The sequence below is a fragment of the Schistocerca gregaria genome, chromosome 7, assembly GCF_023897955.1.
Source record: "Schistocerca gregaria isolate iqSchGreg1 chromosome 7, iqSchGreg1.2, whole genome shotgun sequence".
Classification (NCBI taxonomy): Eukaryota; Metazoa; Arthropoda; class Insecta; order Orthoptera; family Acrididae; genus Schistocerca; species Schistocerca gregaria.
This window is the reverse complement of record NC_064926.1, coordinates 358,903,438-358,917,333: the sequence shown is the minus strand read 5'-3', so window position 1 is coordinate 358,917,333 and position 13,896 is coordinate 358,903,438. Positions and strand designations below refer to the sequence as shown.

Sequence of the window (13,896 nt, the reverse complement as noted above, 5' to 3'; positions counted from 1 at the left end):
ATCTGTGATCCTCCATCCGTGCCACATGGCTGGCCCACTGCATTCATATGGCTCCTACAGTTCCTGCTATGTTCGGCTGCTGGTATAGTCCCCCAAGCTCTTGGTTTGTATCTGATCCTCATTCCCCTGTATCTGAATCCAGAACCAGACCAAAGATCTTCGGAAACACTTTTCTCTCAAAAACAAGGAGCTTATGGAAGTCCTGTTTCCGAATACTCCATGTCTCACACCCATATAGAACAACAGGCTGGATCAGGGTTTTGTACAGTCGAACCTTCAACTGTCTGGAGAGATATCTGAACCGCAGCAGTTGTGCTAGGCTGTGGTAAGATAGGTTTCCTGCTTGTATTCTGGCATTGATCTCTGCTTCACATGACGAGATCTCAGTGAAAAGTGCCCCTAGGTCTTTGAATTCATGCACTCTCTTGTAGGACAGGTCCCCAACCTGCAGTGATTGTAGATGACCAGCAGTCTGACAATGACCACGCGTCATAACGAGGTACTCTGTCTTGGCATCGTCTATGTTTAACCCAAATTTGCTGGCAGCCGCTTTTAGTGCTTTGGTCATTTGCTCCAAGTCCTCTTCCGAGCTAGAGAGTAAACAGATGTCACCTGTAGACTAAGTATGACAGTCTCTTTCCTTCGATTTCAATCCCTTCGTTCTCTTGGAAGGTCTCGCGTACGATCTTCTCGAGGGTAACGTTGAACAGGATAGGGGACAACCCATCTTCATGACTCAGAACTGTCACAATTTCAAATTCCTCAGTTACGCGATTTCCCATCTTCACCTTCGCAAGTGTTTCATTCAGACATTCAGACAGATCTTTATCGGATTGATGAGTTCCTCTGCCATGCCAAACTCCGTTAAGCAGTTGAGCAGGCTCTTGCGATGTATGCAATCATAGGCCTTCTTAAAATCAACGAATAAAATATGCAAATCTTTACCATATTCATCCAGTTTCTCAGAGAGCTGCCGGAGACTGAAGATGTGATCTACTGTTGACCGTCCTGGCCAGAAACCTCCTTGGTACTCCCCAATCACTGATTCTGCCACTGGCTGAGTTCTTTGTATGAGGCAATTGGACAGAATCTTAGAGCAGACGTTATGCAGGGCGATTCTTCGATAGTTGTCACATTTCAGTTTGTCGACCTTCTTGTGTATTGGACAAGTCAGAGCTGTTTTCCATTCTCCTGGTAGTTCTTCTTTGGTCCATATTGCCTGTATCTGTCGGTGTATTTTTTTCTGCAAGTTTCTCTCCTCCTGTCAGGATCATTTCAGCCTGTATTCCATCTTCACCTGGACTCTTATTCTTCTTAAGGTGTCTGATTCTGGTTTTTATCTCAGGGTAGGTGGGGGATAGTCTGCATTGGCTGTAATTCGGTACTGGAAATCAAACTGCAGATAGGGTTCATCACAATTTAGTAGCTGTCGAAAGTACTCTTTCCATCTCTCATCTATGTTCCTTTCGTTCGTCAGGATCTTATCATGGGAATCTTTGACAAATTTCTGCTTGGCCTGGTGACCTTTGCAGAGATACTTCACCTTCAGAAACATTTCCTTAGTCTTTTGTCCTCTGAAGTCTGTTTCTGCTTCAGTGATGATATCCCATACATATTTCCTCTTTAATCTTCTCAGAGTTGCTTGTCTAGTCTTTTGGACCTCCTCCAATTGTGGTTTGCCCTGTTCCAGTTTTGTCTCCTTCAGCCAGCTCCTGGCTTCCGTACTCCTTTCCAGGACATCTGCACATTCCTTTCCAAACCAGATCTTCTTGCCCACGGTGTTTCCCGTGAGTGTTTCCTTTTCTCTATCCCTAACTGAGCTCTGGATGTTTTCCCACATTAGTTCAGGTTCCTGATTCGCGTCCATTTCACTGAGTGCTTCAAAGCAGTTACTAAGCTGCAACTTGTATCCGGTCTTCGTTGCTTCATCTTTTAGTTTCTCCACATGGTACCTTTCCACTCTTTTTAACTTAGGCCCCGTTCTTCCTTTACACTGTATGTTTAAAAGGCATCTGACCAGGAAATGATCAACCCCACCTTCGGCACCCTGCACTGTCTTAAGGTCTAGCACCCATCTCTTGGCTCTGAGATCAATGGCAACATGGTCTATTTGATATATAGTTTTCCCGTCTGGTGACACCCAGGTTTCTTTATGTATGTTTTTCCCCTGGAAGTTTGTGCTGGAGGTGAACAACCCTAATGATGTAGCCAAGCTGATGAACCTAACCCTTGGGTTGCTTGGGTTGTGTAGACTGTGCCTTCCTGTTGCGTCTTGGAATATTTGTTCTTTCCCAACCTTGGCATTCATTTCACCATGGAGGATCCTCAGGTATCCATTTGGTATAGCGTCCATCACTGCCCTTAGCTGTGCATAGAACTCGTCTTTCACTTCACTTTCGCTCTCCTCCGTGGGAGCATGACAGTTCACAAAAGTCGCCTTAATATGCTTTACGTCCAGTGTTAGAACAGATATTCTTGGATTGACTGAAACGAACTCTGAAACATTAGTGGCCCAAGTCATACTGACGCAGAAACCAGTGGCTAACAGATGACCTCGTTCACAGGCTCATCACAGAATAGTACAGTTTCCAACATCAATGCTGCCAGCATCCTCCCACCAGATTTCTTGCAGTGCAACTAGGTCTAGTTCGTACCTCTGAATTTCTCTGACAACACTGTTTGCAGCTCCTGCCTTGTACAGACTCCATACATGCCACATTCCAAATCGTATACTGTTTCTTTGCCATTGACGTCGTGTATTTTTGTCAGTAAAGTTCCAAGGCTTACTTGTAGTCTTGAAAGCATGTTTAATTTTTTATGAAGAGAGGGTACTGGCCTCTCGTCCAACCTTTGGTGTTACTCTCACAGCTTTCAGGATTGCTGGCTTTTCATAAGAGGTGGGTTCCTCTCAGGAGTTGGGTTAGAAGTAGGAATAAGAAAATTGGAAAGACACCCTCAGGTTTCGAAACCTAATACCGTTGGGGTCGAAAAAGCAAGAATTGGCCAAGGGATGCCGATGGGGAAGGAGAAAGAAGGAGCCTGACACAAGTAAGTGGAAGCAATGTCAGACTCAGCTCGGGTCCCCGCAGACGCCACCCACGTGCTTCTAGCGGAAGTCCCCTGTCGAAAAATACTTGGCAGCTATCTTCAAACACCTCCCAATTCAATTTTTCAGCATTTAGTGATGCTCACATGTGTGAGTCAAACAAATCTGTTTATGTTTAATATCAATTGTTCGTAGTATTCAGTATGGGATTATCTATGCTTAAGAAATATACTAAGATGAAACACACAAGTCATGTATAAATTCACCCCACCATTTCTGTCGACTTATTGCGTTTCTGTATGGGACTGTTGCTCTCTATGTCGTTAAAATACTGTGTTGTGTATGTAGTGATGCTGAGATCACATATCTGTAGGTGTGTTACAGGGAAGGATACGGAATCCTCGAAGTAATTAAGCACTAGCAATGCGATCTTTGCGCTTCAGATCTGCAACAAATCACTCTCAATTATATGCAGTGTTCCGTAAATCCCAAAGTGAAGGAGAGGTTCCAGGAATGTGGACCAAGTCAATTTGCACATAAACAGATCAACCACTGCTGGCTACCCCTATAAAATGTACTAACACTTCTCCTCCTTCTATACTGCACAGTAGATGGTTTAATCTCAAACTTTAAACAAATTGTTCACGTCACACTATGCAGAGCACTGTTAGCTTTTTATACACTGAAAAATTTCGGATCTGTATAATACAAATAATAGACATACACGGAATTTACATTCCTGAGTCCAAGTATGATCACAGACTGTAGGTGTGGCTAACTGGGTGTGTTTCTTCAGTATTTGAGAATTTTCAAATTCCTGTCTGATGTCTATTTACAACCTGTTATGGACTGTTGCACCAGAATAAAAATTCCATTCTGTACCTAGAAAGACATGCATAGTCGATATGAAAAGTATTTCCACTTCTTGTATTGCGGTTGTAAATTCTTGGATGCATAAAAAATTCTGTCTTCACCCTAAGTCTCGTTAGGAAGTACATGTATTGGCAGGTAGAGTTAAGCATCCCTAGGTCCTTGCAGAGGCTTCTGCAAGATGATCGCTTATTAGCTTTACGCCATATTCTTACTCTACGCTTCTGAAAAATTAACGTTTTATGCGAGCAACTCTGCCTGCTGGTCAGCACAGAGTGAGGGTTTTCTGGGTTCCAACCGTGCCTCGCTTCGACTGGTAGGCCAACTGAATAGCTGAACAGCTTAATAGAAAAAGACAGAGGAACGTAACAAAGAAAAAGCAGACACCCGAAAAGAGTTTCAGGTTCTTGCTGTATGTGTGTAGAAGCACCTCATGGTTTCTGTCTGCGTGTTACATGTACTTTTTTGATAGCAATGTGATACGCTTTGTGACGAGGTCCTTCCTTTAAATTATCGGAGTATATTAAATAGAATCATGCCCTGTGCATCGGTTCGGACCAGTTGACAGTAGTTCCAATGTTTAAAAGGTATGAACTCCACATGAACATAGTAGACACCATGCAATTGGTGATGTGTGACATACGTGATTGTGAACAACTTTGGTTAGATGTTTACTTCTGTGGATATACAGCGTTGCGTTGTGTTATGATTTTGATGTTTATCCGATCTCGGAGAAATTGCGTTGGCATCATGAGGAGTACGAGTAAATAAGGAAACTATCTTATTTAATTGCGCATTTGGCAGTAGTGACGAGCTGTTCTGGCAGAAAATTCACAAAGTCCAGGTTTCAGGCGTGAACTGTAGTCATTACATATAGTGCATATATTAGAAAATTATGTGTGTGAACACCTTTCGTGTTCAAGGTGGTGAGAGAAGTACACAGCGAACAGCAGGTAGTTCGCATTCAATTTGATAACGCCTCAGACAGGTAATTACGACGGTGACATTGTTTGTGTTTATGTACTTGTTGGTAATGCATTAGCTGCCGCGTACTCGTTTTCTATCAATTAATGCTTTGTGCTTTAGAGGTGCGATAGCGGGACAGGAAGGACTGCATATTAATCAGGATTGCTCGCCGAAGACGTCGAAATGCCTTTCCTTGCTCGGTGGTTAGACATTGGTTGAGCAGCTTTCTACTTGGTGGCCTTGTGGCGTGTCTGGTCCTCTACTACGTTTACTTCGATCATCATGGTACGTTTCTCAAGTTTCTTTGTGGTAATAACATTGTGTTTGGCATAATGTCACTGAGAACTCTGCGTTTTTATAAGTGTTTGTTTTCTGCATAGAATGTGAGCTGGTACTATCTGACTCCACAATCTCCTTGACAGGATGAAACACAGTAGGCCTAATTTTTTTTACATTTATGTGAATTAATATAGACCCACTGCGGTATGACTGATTCTTTCAAATTATTAAATAACTCTGTAGTTAAAGCTCAGATTGTTAGCATTAGGGTTCTCCGTAGTTTGTTGCCATGAATGGTTCAAGAATTTATCATTTCTCAGAACTGTGCAGTTATTGCGCCAGTGAAGTTAATTCTTGTTAACGCCCAGCTCAGATATGCCCCCATAAATAATCCAGTCACTGATACTGTGTGTTTGATTATGTAAAGTGAAGGTAGAGGGGGGGTGGTAGAGTAAAGGAAAACGAAGGAATTACAGATGTTGGCTGTATTGGAATGAGCGGCAACAAGTGAAAATGTGTACTGGACCAAGATTCGAACCGGGTATCACCTGTGTACAAAGCAGTTGAGTTAACCACTGTGCCATCCAGACACAGTGTTTATTGCAGTTACACAGGCTATCTCAGCACAACTCCCAGCCAACCCACATTCCCACCTAGCTCAACCTATCCACAGTTTCCACCCGTGTCCTGCATTTGGGCTACTATGAAATTCCCGCAGGAAGCCAAACGTAATTTTGCATCCACACTGAAGCTGGTGGATTCATTGCCCACCGAGGCAAATCAATTATAAGAGTGCTAGGTGACACCACATGGAGACATCACACATTCATATAATTGATTGACCATGAATCCACCACCTTCATTGTGGACGTTCAAATTCGGCGTCCTGTGGGAATCCCAAAGTAGCCTGCATGGAGGACATTGATGGGGACTGGATAGCTGACGCTAAGTGGAAATGTGGGTTAGTCAGGAGGTGCACCGAGACAGTCCGTACAATTGCAGTAAACACTGTGTCCAGATAGCGGATGCTAAGTGGAAATGTGGGTTAGTCAGGAGGTGCACCGAGACAGTCCGTACAATTGCAGTAAACACTGTGTCCAGATAGCGCAGTGGGTAATGCAGCTGCCTAGTAAGCAGGAGATCCCAGTCTCAAATCTGTGTCCTTCACACGTTTTAACTTGTTGCCATGGATTCTGCATAAAGTCGCAATGCAGCTGACACCAGTAATTCCTTCTCTTTACGTTCCTCCACCCCTTCAACTTCAGTTTACATAATAAATGTCACGTAAGTGGATTCCACATGGTGTCTGTTCTTTTGGACATGCCTGAAAAAACAGAAACAATGTGCTCATATAACCCAATTTACAATAAATTTAAGCCAGAGATGGTCAACCTTTTTTACCTACCACCCACTTTTGTATATCTGTTACTAATAAAATTTCCTAATCCTGGACTGGTTCCTTAGTAATGGTGATTTGTAAAAGTAGGGAAGTAACTTTACATTACAAAATTTATAAACAAAATTATAGCAACTCAAACTGTATAATAGCAGTTATGTAACATTGTACTTTGTCAAAATTTTATGAAAACCTAATGAATATATTTTTAGAATCCCTACCGCCCACCATGAAAGGTGGGCAGTAGGTACCAGGCTGACTACCGCTTATTTGGGTATAGATGTTATACTGCTGGAGAATAGCATTTCTTTTTGAAAGTAACTTGATTCTTTTTCCTCCTGTATTTAGTAATCTTAGACATCAGGTGTTGGTAGTGACAATTCTGCATCAAAAATTTGCAGAAAGAAACATATTACTAATTATAGGTCCAGTAAATCAATGTGATAGAATTATTGAACAGTTACTTACTGTTGTTCAGAAAAAAAACATGGAAATATTGACGAACTTCTTGTTATGTGAAGGACACGTTCATGTTGTAGAACCATTCCCATCATAAAATTCGCTCAATTACATGTAGTGCTGAACCATGTTTAAGTACCCACCAGTTTAATTTTCTGTGACAACCTGAAGTATATCTGTTCCCACATAGTGTCTTTTTGCCTTTCAGATAAAAACTAAGTTTCTACATATGTACAATGCATAACACAGTGAAGTGCATGGAAGGGGATACTCCCCTGTATACCATGTATTAGGGTTTCTCCCTGTTCCATTTGTATATGGAGCTCAGTTAAATCATTGCTTGGGTGCATTCATGTGCACTAATGGACTGACCTTACCCTTGCGATCTCTGTAAGAGTGGTACATAAAATATATTCCCAGATTTCTTACTGGATACTACTCCTTGAAATTTAATAAGTAATCATTTGTTGGATACTTGGCAATGGTCTTCAGGCATCTGCTAATTCATGACTCTTCACCATGAGTCAGACAAACGTGTGACCTTTTGTGATGCCCTCATTTTTAAATGTTCAGTGTCCCCTGTTTGTCATATTTGATACCTTTGAAACGTAGGCAATATAAGATGGGTCACACAAGTATTTCATAAGCATCCTCTTTGTAGACTAATTGCATTTTCTCAGTATTCTACCGGTGACCTGATGTCTACAATCTGCTTTACCTATGTTGTGCCTGTGTGATTATTCCATTTCATATCTCCATAGACTGTTACACTCGGGTCTTTATATGAGTTGACTGACTTCATCTGTGGCTCATTGATATTGTAGCCGTAGTATCTTATGTTTGAATTTGTTTCTTGCCATGTATTCTGATTTGAATATCTTATTTTTCTCTGGCAGAGATGGGCAATTTGATCAATTTATTTATTAACAAATACAAAGATTTGATCTTGATAAATAGTTTAGAGAGCTGAAATAATCCTTTTTTACATTTTTTTATCGCAAAGAATAAGTTACAGAATGGCTTCTTTCTACGATGAATAAAATTCTTCATTGTGACATGAGAACCCACACATTGGAGGTATGTTACCATAGGAAATAGCACCACACTGTAGTCTGGTATGTACGTAGGCAAAATAAACGGTTAGTTCCAAGAAATATTTGGATATGTTGAATCTGTCGATGCTATCTGCATGTTTTGTTCCATATCGTCAAAGTGGCGGACTTAAACCAGTCATTAAAATCTTAAGTGTATAAAGCACATGTTGTAAGATAATTAGTTATTCTCATAACACCATATTTGTTGGCTTTGCCAACTCTTGACTAAACTGCGTCCTTCCAACATAATGTAGACCTTTGGCTATCCTGCAGGTTAGTCAGCTACAATAATCTGCGTTTCCAGCGAGCCCCATCAGCCACTATGATGAGTGTCAGCTTGGATTGTTTCAATAATCTGATGTCACATGCTACAATGCCATTATGATGTAGACCAAAACTGATGCCCAGTTTTAACTGAGCTCAATATTTTACACTAAAATATTTACAGGGAAGTTGAGTGATGAAATGATTGCTGCAAGTTCATTTTTCTACATGAAACAAGCTTCCTGAGCCCAAGGATGTGCTGCAAAGGAATGAAGTCAAGGCTAACACTGAATGAAGAAAACTCTCTTCTCACATTCTTTTCACTGTCCTTCCCTTCTTGTTTCCTCAAGCTCCTTGTGGAACGATTCACTTAATGAAGCATTCTGTTTTATCAGTGGATACTAGCAGCAACATGCTTGGATTTACGGGCCGAGAGGCTCGATTGGCTGGACGTGTGCGTGAGATGGAAGAGCAAAACCAACTATTGCGACGACAGTTGAGTATATCACAGAGCCATCTTGTGGCTGCTATGCATGGCAGTAGTGCCACCAACAGCACTCCAACACACCACTCTCCTGTCAATGGTCGGAACTGCCCTACTCAGGTACGCATAAGATGATGCCTCTCTCTTAAACTTAAGAGGCTAATTGCAGTTAGATACTAATACACACACAAATGAAAATATAATTAAGTACACAGTGATTTCAATTGAGCGTATAGTTTCATTTGCAACCAACTTAGCAAGAGCTATGATAGGTCACTGCTTTTCAGTTTTCATAATTGATGAAGGGTTCACATGCTATCTTAATGTTATGTGTTGAATGTAGAGTGAAGTTTGTCAATGCCACATCCACACCTTGGGAGTTTGCTACAGACCAGTCTCCTAGGACAACCATTGTTCCGTTTGTATAATTATTGGTTCCTCCAACTCATTAAAAAAGAGAGAGAGAGAGAGAGAGAGAGAGAGAAACGAAAAATGACCCTGCTACCCAACCCATATGTACACTACATATCAGTTTCATATTTGAAGATATGATGTCTTGGGATAACTTGGCTGTGATTACTTTTGGCATAATGAAAGAAAGCAACATCTGTGTCACTGTAAATATTTTGTGCACGAACTCCATTGTGCACCATTAGTTTTTAGTTCTGAAGATCTATTCATCAGATCAAAACCAGTATTGACACTAATGAGTAAAATACTTTCTTTCATCACACTTACCTGTTTGACACTACAAGAAAAGAGGAGGAGTGGCTACTGTCAGACTTGAGCCTCCAAGTTAACAAAAAATTAGCAGATAACTATATGTAAACAGAGTAGTATGCTGTGAAACCCACTTTACTTTATATGCATTTTCTTTAAGATAATTACAGTATGTTTGATATATAATGACTTATGCTAACATTAGTTGTACTCGTGGAATAATGGCTTATTTGTAACTATATGCAATTTAGTTTTCCTCATTCTTTTATGGTTGTGTTGAATAGTTCAAAGTATAGGCTTCATACTATTAGAGACAGGGAAATATCTATTTCCAGAAATTTAAATTGTAACGGTATATATAACGCAAAAATCACAAAACAATGAAAGCTATTTTAAGTTTACAGCGCACAAATCTGCGTCAAAAGATTTAGAGATTTATTAGTTAAACAATGTACAACCGTTAAGAAAACTATAAATACCACAAGGAATGGTTGGCTGTTCAAAACTAGACTATCAGTATTTCGGTTATGCATCTGCATGTCTGTCCCTTTACGCCATCTCAGTACTATCCATCATTGTGGCATCCATTTAGCTACTGGTGCCTTTTACACTAGTCCATTGAGAGTATGTATGCAGAAGCTGTTGAACTACCACTGTCCTACCGCTGTGACTTTCTCCTCAGCAGATATGCATGCTGTTTGTCTGCCTTGCATGGCCACGCGTCCTATGCCTCCTTCTTCAATGACTCCTTTGGTCGCCAAAATGAGGGACTTCCCTCTTCTCTGTTATCTCCTGGAGTTCGCTTTTGGGTCTTGCTCCGTCAACTTAACTGCATGATACCTGCAACTTTCCCGGTGGGTGTAAACCATTGACCACCTTGGCTTTGTGCGGTGGCCTGTGTTCAACTTGGCCTTAATTTACTTCCTAAGGACCCTACTCCAGCATTGTATGGAATTTTGCAATAGTACCTTTTTGTACACTGATGGATCTCAGACTGGTGTCAGGTGTGCCTTCATTATTGGCACCTACATTTTTCATTAGTGGCTACTGGAACACTGCTCAGTATTTGCAGCAGTGCTCTTTGCCCTGTATCAGGCCATGCAGTACATCTGGCGACACAGGCTCTTCAATTGCGTTATCTGCTCTGAATCTCTCCGTGTCCTTCAAAGCCTCTGTGTGCTGTAGACCGTCCATCCTTAGCGCAACGGGTGCAGGAAAGCTGTCACTTGCTCACTCTTGATGGAGTCAGTGTGCTGTTTATGTGGGTTCCTGGTCATGTCAGTTTGACAGGAAACTAGGCTGCTGCCAAGGCTGCAGTCCCTCGTACCTCAACCCGCTAGTTCTTACATACCCTCCAATTATCTCTGTATTGCTGTCCGTCAGCAGGCAGTGTCACTTTGGCATCACCACTGGTCCTCCCTTTACGGAAACCAGCTCCTGGTTATTAAGCCTTTTGCAGCGGCTTGGATGACCTCCTCTCAACCCTCTTGCCACTGTAGCAAGGTTGCGTATCAGGCACTGTCTTTTTAGCCATCACCATTTGTTAAGTGGTGTTCCCCTGCTCCTCCACCATTTTGTATTCATGGCACTCAACCTTTGATAGTCTGTCTTTTGCTGAAGGAATGCCTTTTTCTCAACCACTTACATTCTCGTTTGTGTTTGCCATCTCAGTTATTAGCTGTTTTAGCGAATGACGCATGGGCTGTCGACCACACTTTACTTTTTATCCATTCTAGCAATATGGCGAAGGCCATTTAATTTTTAGTTCAGGGCCTCTGTTTCCTATGGCATATTTTATAGGGCTTTCTCCAAGTCCCTGTTTTTAGCTGTCTTCTCTTCCGTCGATTAGGATTAACGTGTAGTCATTTTTAACTTCTCTCTTTGTCTTTGTGTTCTAGAGTTCTGCCATGGGCATGTATGATCCTGGTTTTTTGTGCTCTTAAAAAAAGGAATGGTGCAGTATAACAAAATCTGAGCAAATCCAGTGTGATTCAATGCTTATGGTGAACCAGGTGATGGTGAATGCTTGGTGAGGGCTTTTCACTGGCTGCACAGGGACTAGGCATATCAGACTGTAGTTTTCTTTTCATTCATTTCTGACTACTTAAAAATAGCTTTGACAGCAAAGAGTCAAACATGTATCATAACCTGATCATAATTTTGGGCCTGTATGACTTTAATGTAGTGGTATCTGATACTCCTGTGTGTACAAGTGTTGTCAGATCAATGTAATATTATTTTTAAAGGAACCTTTATGTTTTAAAAGTTTTTTTGTGCTATAAGTTTTTATTGTGAGGTACACAAAGTGCAGAGTGTCCTTGTTAACACCATTAGTAATGCTGATTTTTTATGGAGTCATAAATAGATAGTGGATTTCATATAATCACAGAAAAGAATGATTTAATTTTTTTATTGTGCAGCTGGTTGCCCTTGCATTATCTTTGATTCTGAGATGCTGGAATGCAGCCTGTTGTACCAGAAAAAATTTGGGAAAAAGCATACGATTTGTTCTCTTAAAAATTATTTTTCATCTGACTTCACTTTTCAGTCATGTTTTTGAAGTGTTTTCTTGACCTAAGTTCAGTTAAGTTCATTGGCTTTTAAAAGTTCCTGTTTTGGCAAGAATTGCTACTTTTGCTGGGTACTAAGTAAGGATATAGTATTTTGGAGTATAAGATTAAATATATCATGTTGTTAACCCTTAAAGAAATCTTTGTGTAGTGGCACGACATCCTGATTAGTGGAAATGTATGGTAAGAAAAAACCCACTTGAATTGGGAGGAAAAAGTGGTATCATACAGACTTGGAGTATCATTCTTTGCTCAAGATACGTGCCCAGGGGACAGTACATGTCATAAATATGGAGAATGTAACATGATTGATCTCTACAGTACTTCAGGCTCACGGCCCATTAACTGCAGGCATAACAGCTATTGTTGATTCAGTGTTAACAAGATACCCGTCATCTGAAGTGGGCTAAGCGTAACAGCTTCAAAGCCTGACTCAACCAATTATGTAATGTGATACTGTGAACTTGGCAGTGTCTCAGTGATCTGACAGTTCTGTAGATGGCTTTTGTTTTCACCTGCAGCTGTTTCCCCTTCTCAGTTGAAAACTGCCAACAGCACTGCTAGCTTTCATGGATTTTCATGTGCCAACTCAACTTTAGTCCCATAACCCACCTCACACTTTTCCAGACCTGCCAAAAGTATTAGATATGGTTGCAGTGTCCCTGGCATCATTGTGGCCTGTGGTACTGGTAAGTTAATGATGCCTAATGGTGGTGTTTCCCCGCCGATATTACAGTGTTGTGCTGAGGCGGGTAGAGTTCACTGTGAAAGGGACCAGCCAATAGCATCACTCTGCTGTATTGGCGGGCAGTGTGTGGTTTAGGGTGCACATAGAACAATTTGTGTTAATTTTCATGTTAACTTAGTTATGGTGAAACTATGTAGTCATTGTAACATTAATTAGGGCTGATATCAAGCAAACACGACAAGTGAGCCTGTAACACCAAGAAGCAACAGCAATAATTTTCTAAGCATATAAATTTTTCTTTGATGAGTCAGAGCAGAAACAGTGGTCTGAGGTGGCAATTAACACCTGCATGGTCAATTACAAGGACTGGAATGGGTGCTGTGGGGACAGAGACAGAGAGTTCACTGGCAGTGCCATAAGTATTCTGTATCTCTCTCTGTGTAGAACCCATCATGCACCTGCCTTCTTACTTGCCACCTCTTTTAACAGTGGTGTGGCTTCTTCTGCAGGCCAGGGCTTCTACAGATGGTGGCTCTGCCAACTCGTATTCCAGACACGAGTGAAGACACCCAGAATGAAAGGTGGTGTTGGTGATGGGGCAATACGAGTACTTCATGTACTCTCAACCTGATATCCATGTCATTATGGGTGAAACCATCTAGATGCAGAGATACCAATGACTACATGTGATTGATGTGCCACCACATTAGCCCAAATGCTGTTTACACTGTCTTGGAGCTTGAGGACAGAGCTTGGGAGTAGCAGTCGTACCTGAATGAGCCCTGGAATCTGTGTTCTGAATGTGTACCCAGTTGGACAAAGCAGTTTCTAGTGCTTTAAGCACAGGCAGAGGAGTCCTGGCCTCAGCTTACATTTGTGTGCTATATTGCCTTGACTCTTCCTTTGGGTAGATATTGTGACAAAAGTACTTGATAATATACACTACGTGATCAAAAGTAACCGGACAACTGGCTGAAAATGACTTACAAGTTCGTGCCACCCTCCATCGGTAATGCTGGAATTCAGTATTGTGTTGGCCCACCCTGAGCCTTGACGACAA

General features: G+C 41.4%; 1 protein-coding gene across 2 annotated transcripts in view; it reads left to right on the top strand.

Moving 5' to 3' along the window:
* Positions 1–4,271: 4,271 nt before the first annotated feature.
* LOC126281529 (xylosyl- and glucuronyltransferase LARGE2s-like) overlaps positions 4,272–13,896 on the top strand; it is a 134,109-nt gene continuing 124,484 nt past the window's right edge. The window contains exons 1-3 of one of the 2 annotated variants that reach the window (XM_049980574.1): positions 4,272–4,904; positions 5,003–5,167; positions 8,770–8,978. In XM_049980574.1, coding sequence (XP_049836531.1) covers positions 8,787–8,978 — 192 coding nt within the window. In that variant the 5' untranslated portion in view covers positions 4,272–4,904; positions 5,003–5,167; positions 8,770–8,786. The remainder of the gene's footprint in view (positions 4,905–5,002; positions 5,168–8,769; positions 8,979–13,896) is intronic. The other variant, XM_049980575.1, reaches the window with a different exon arrangement.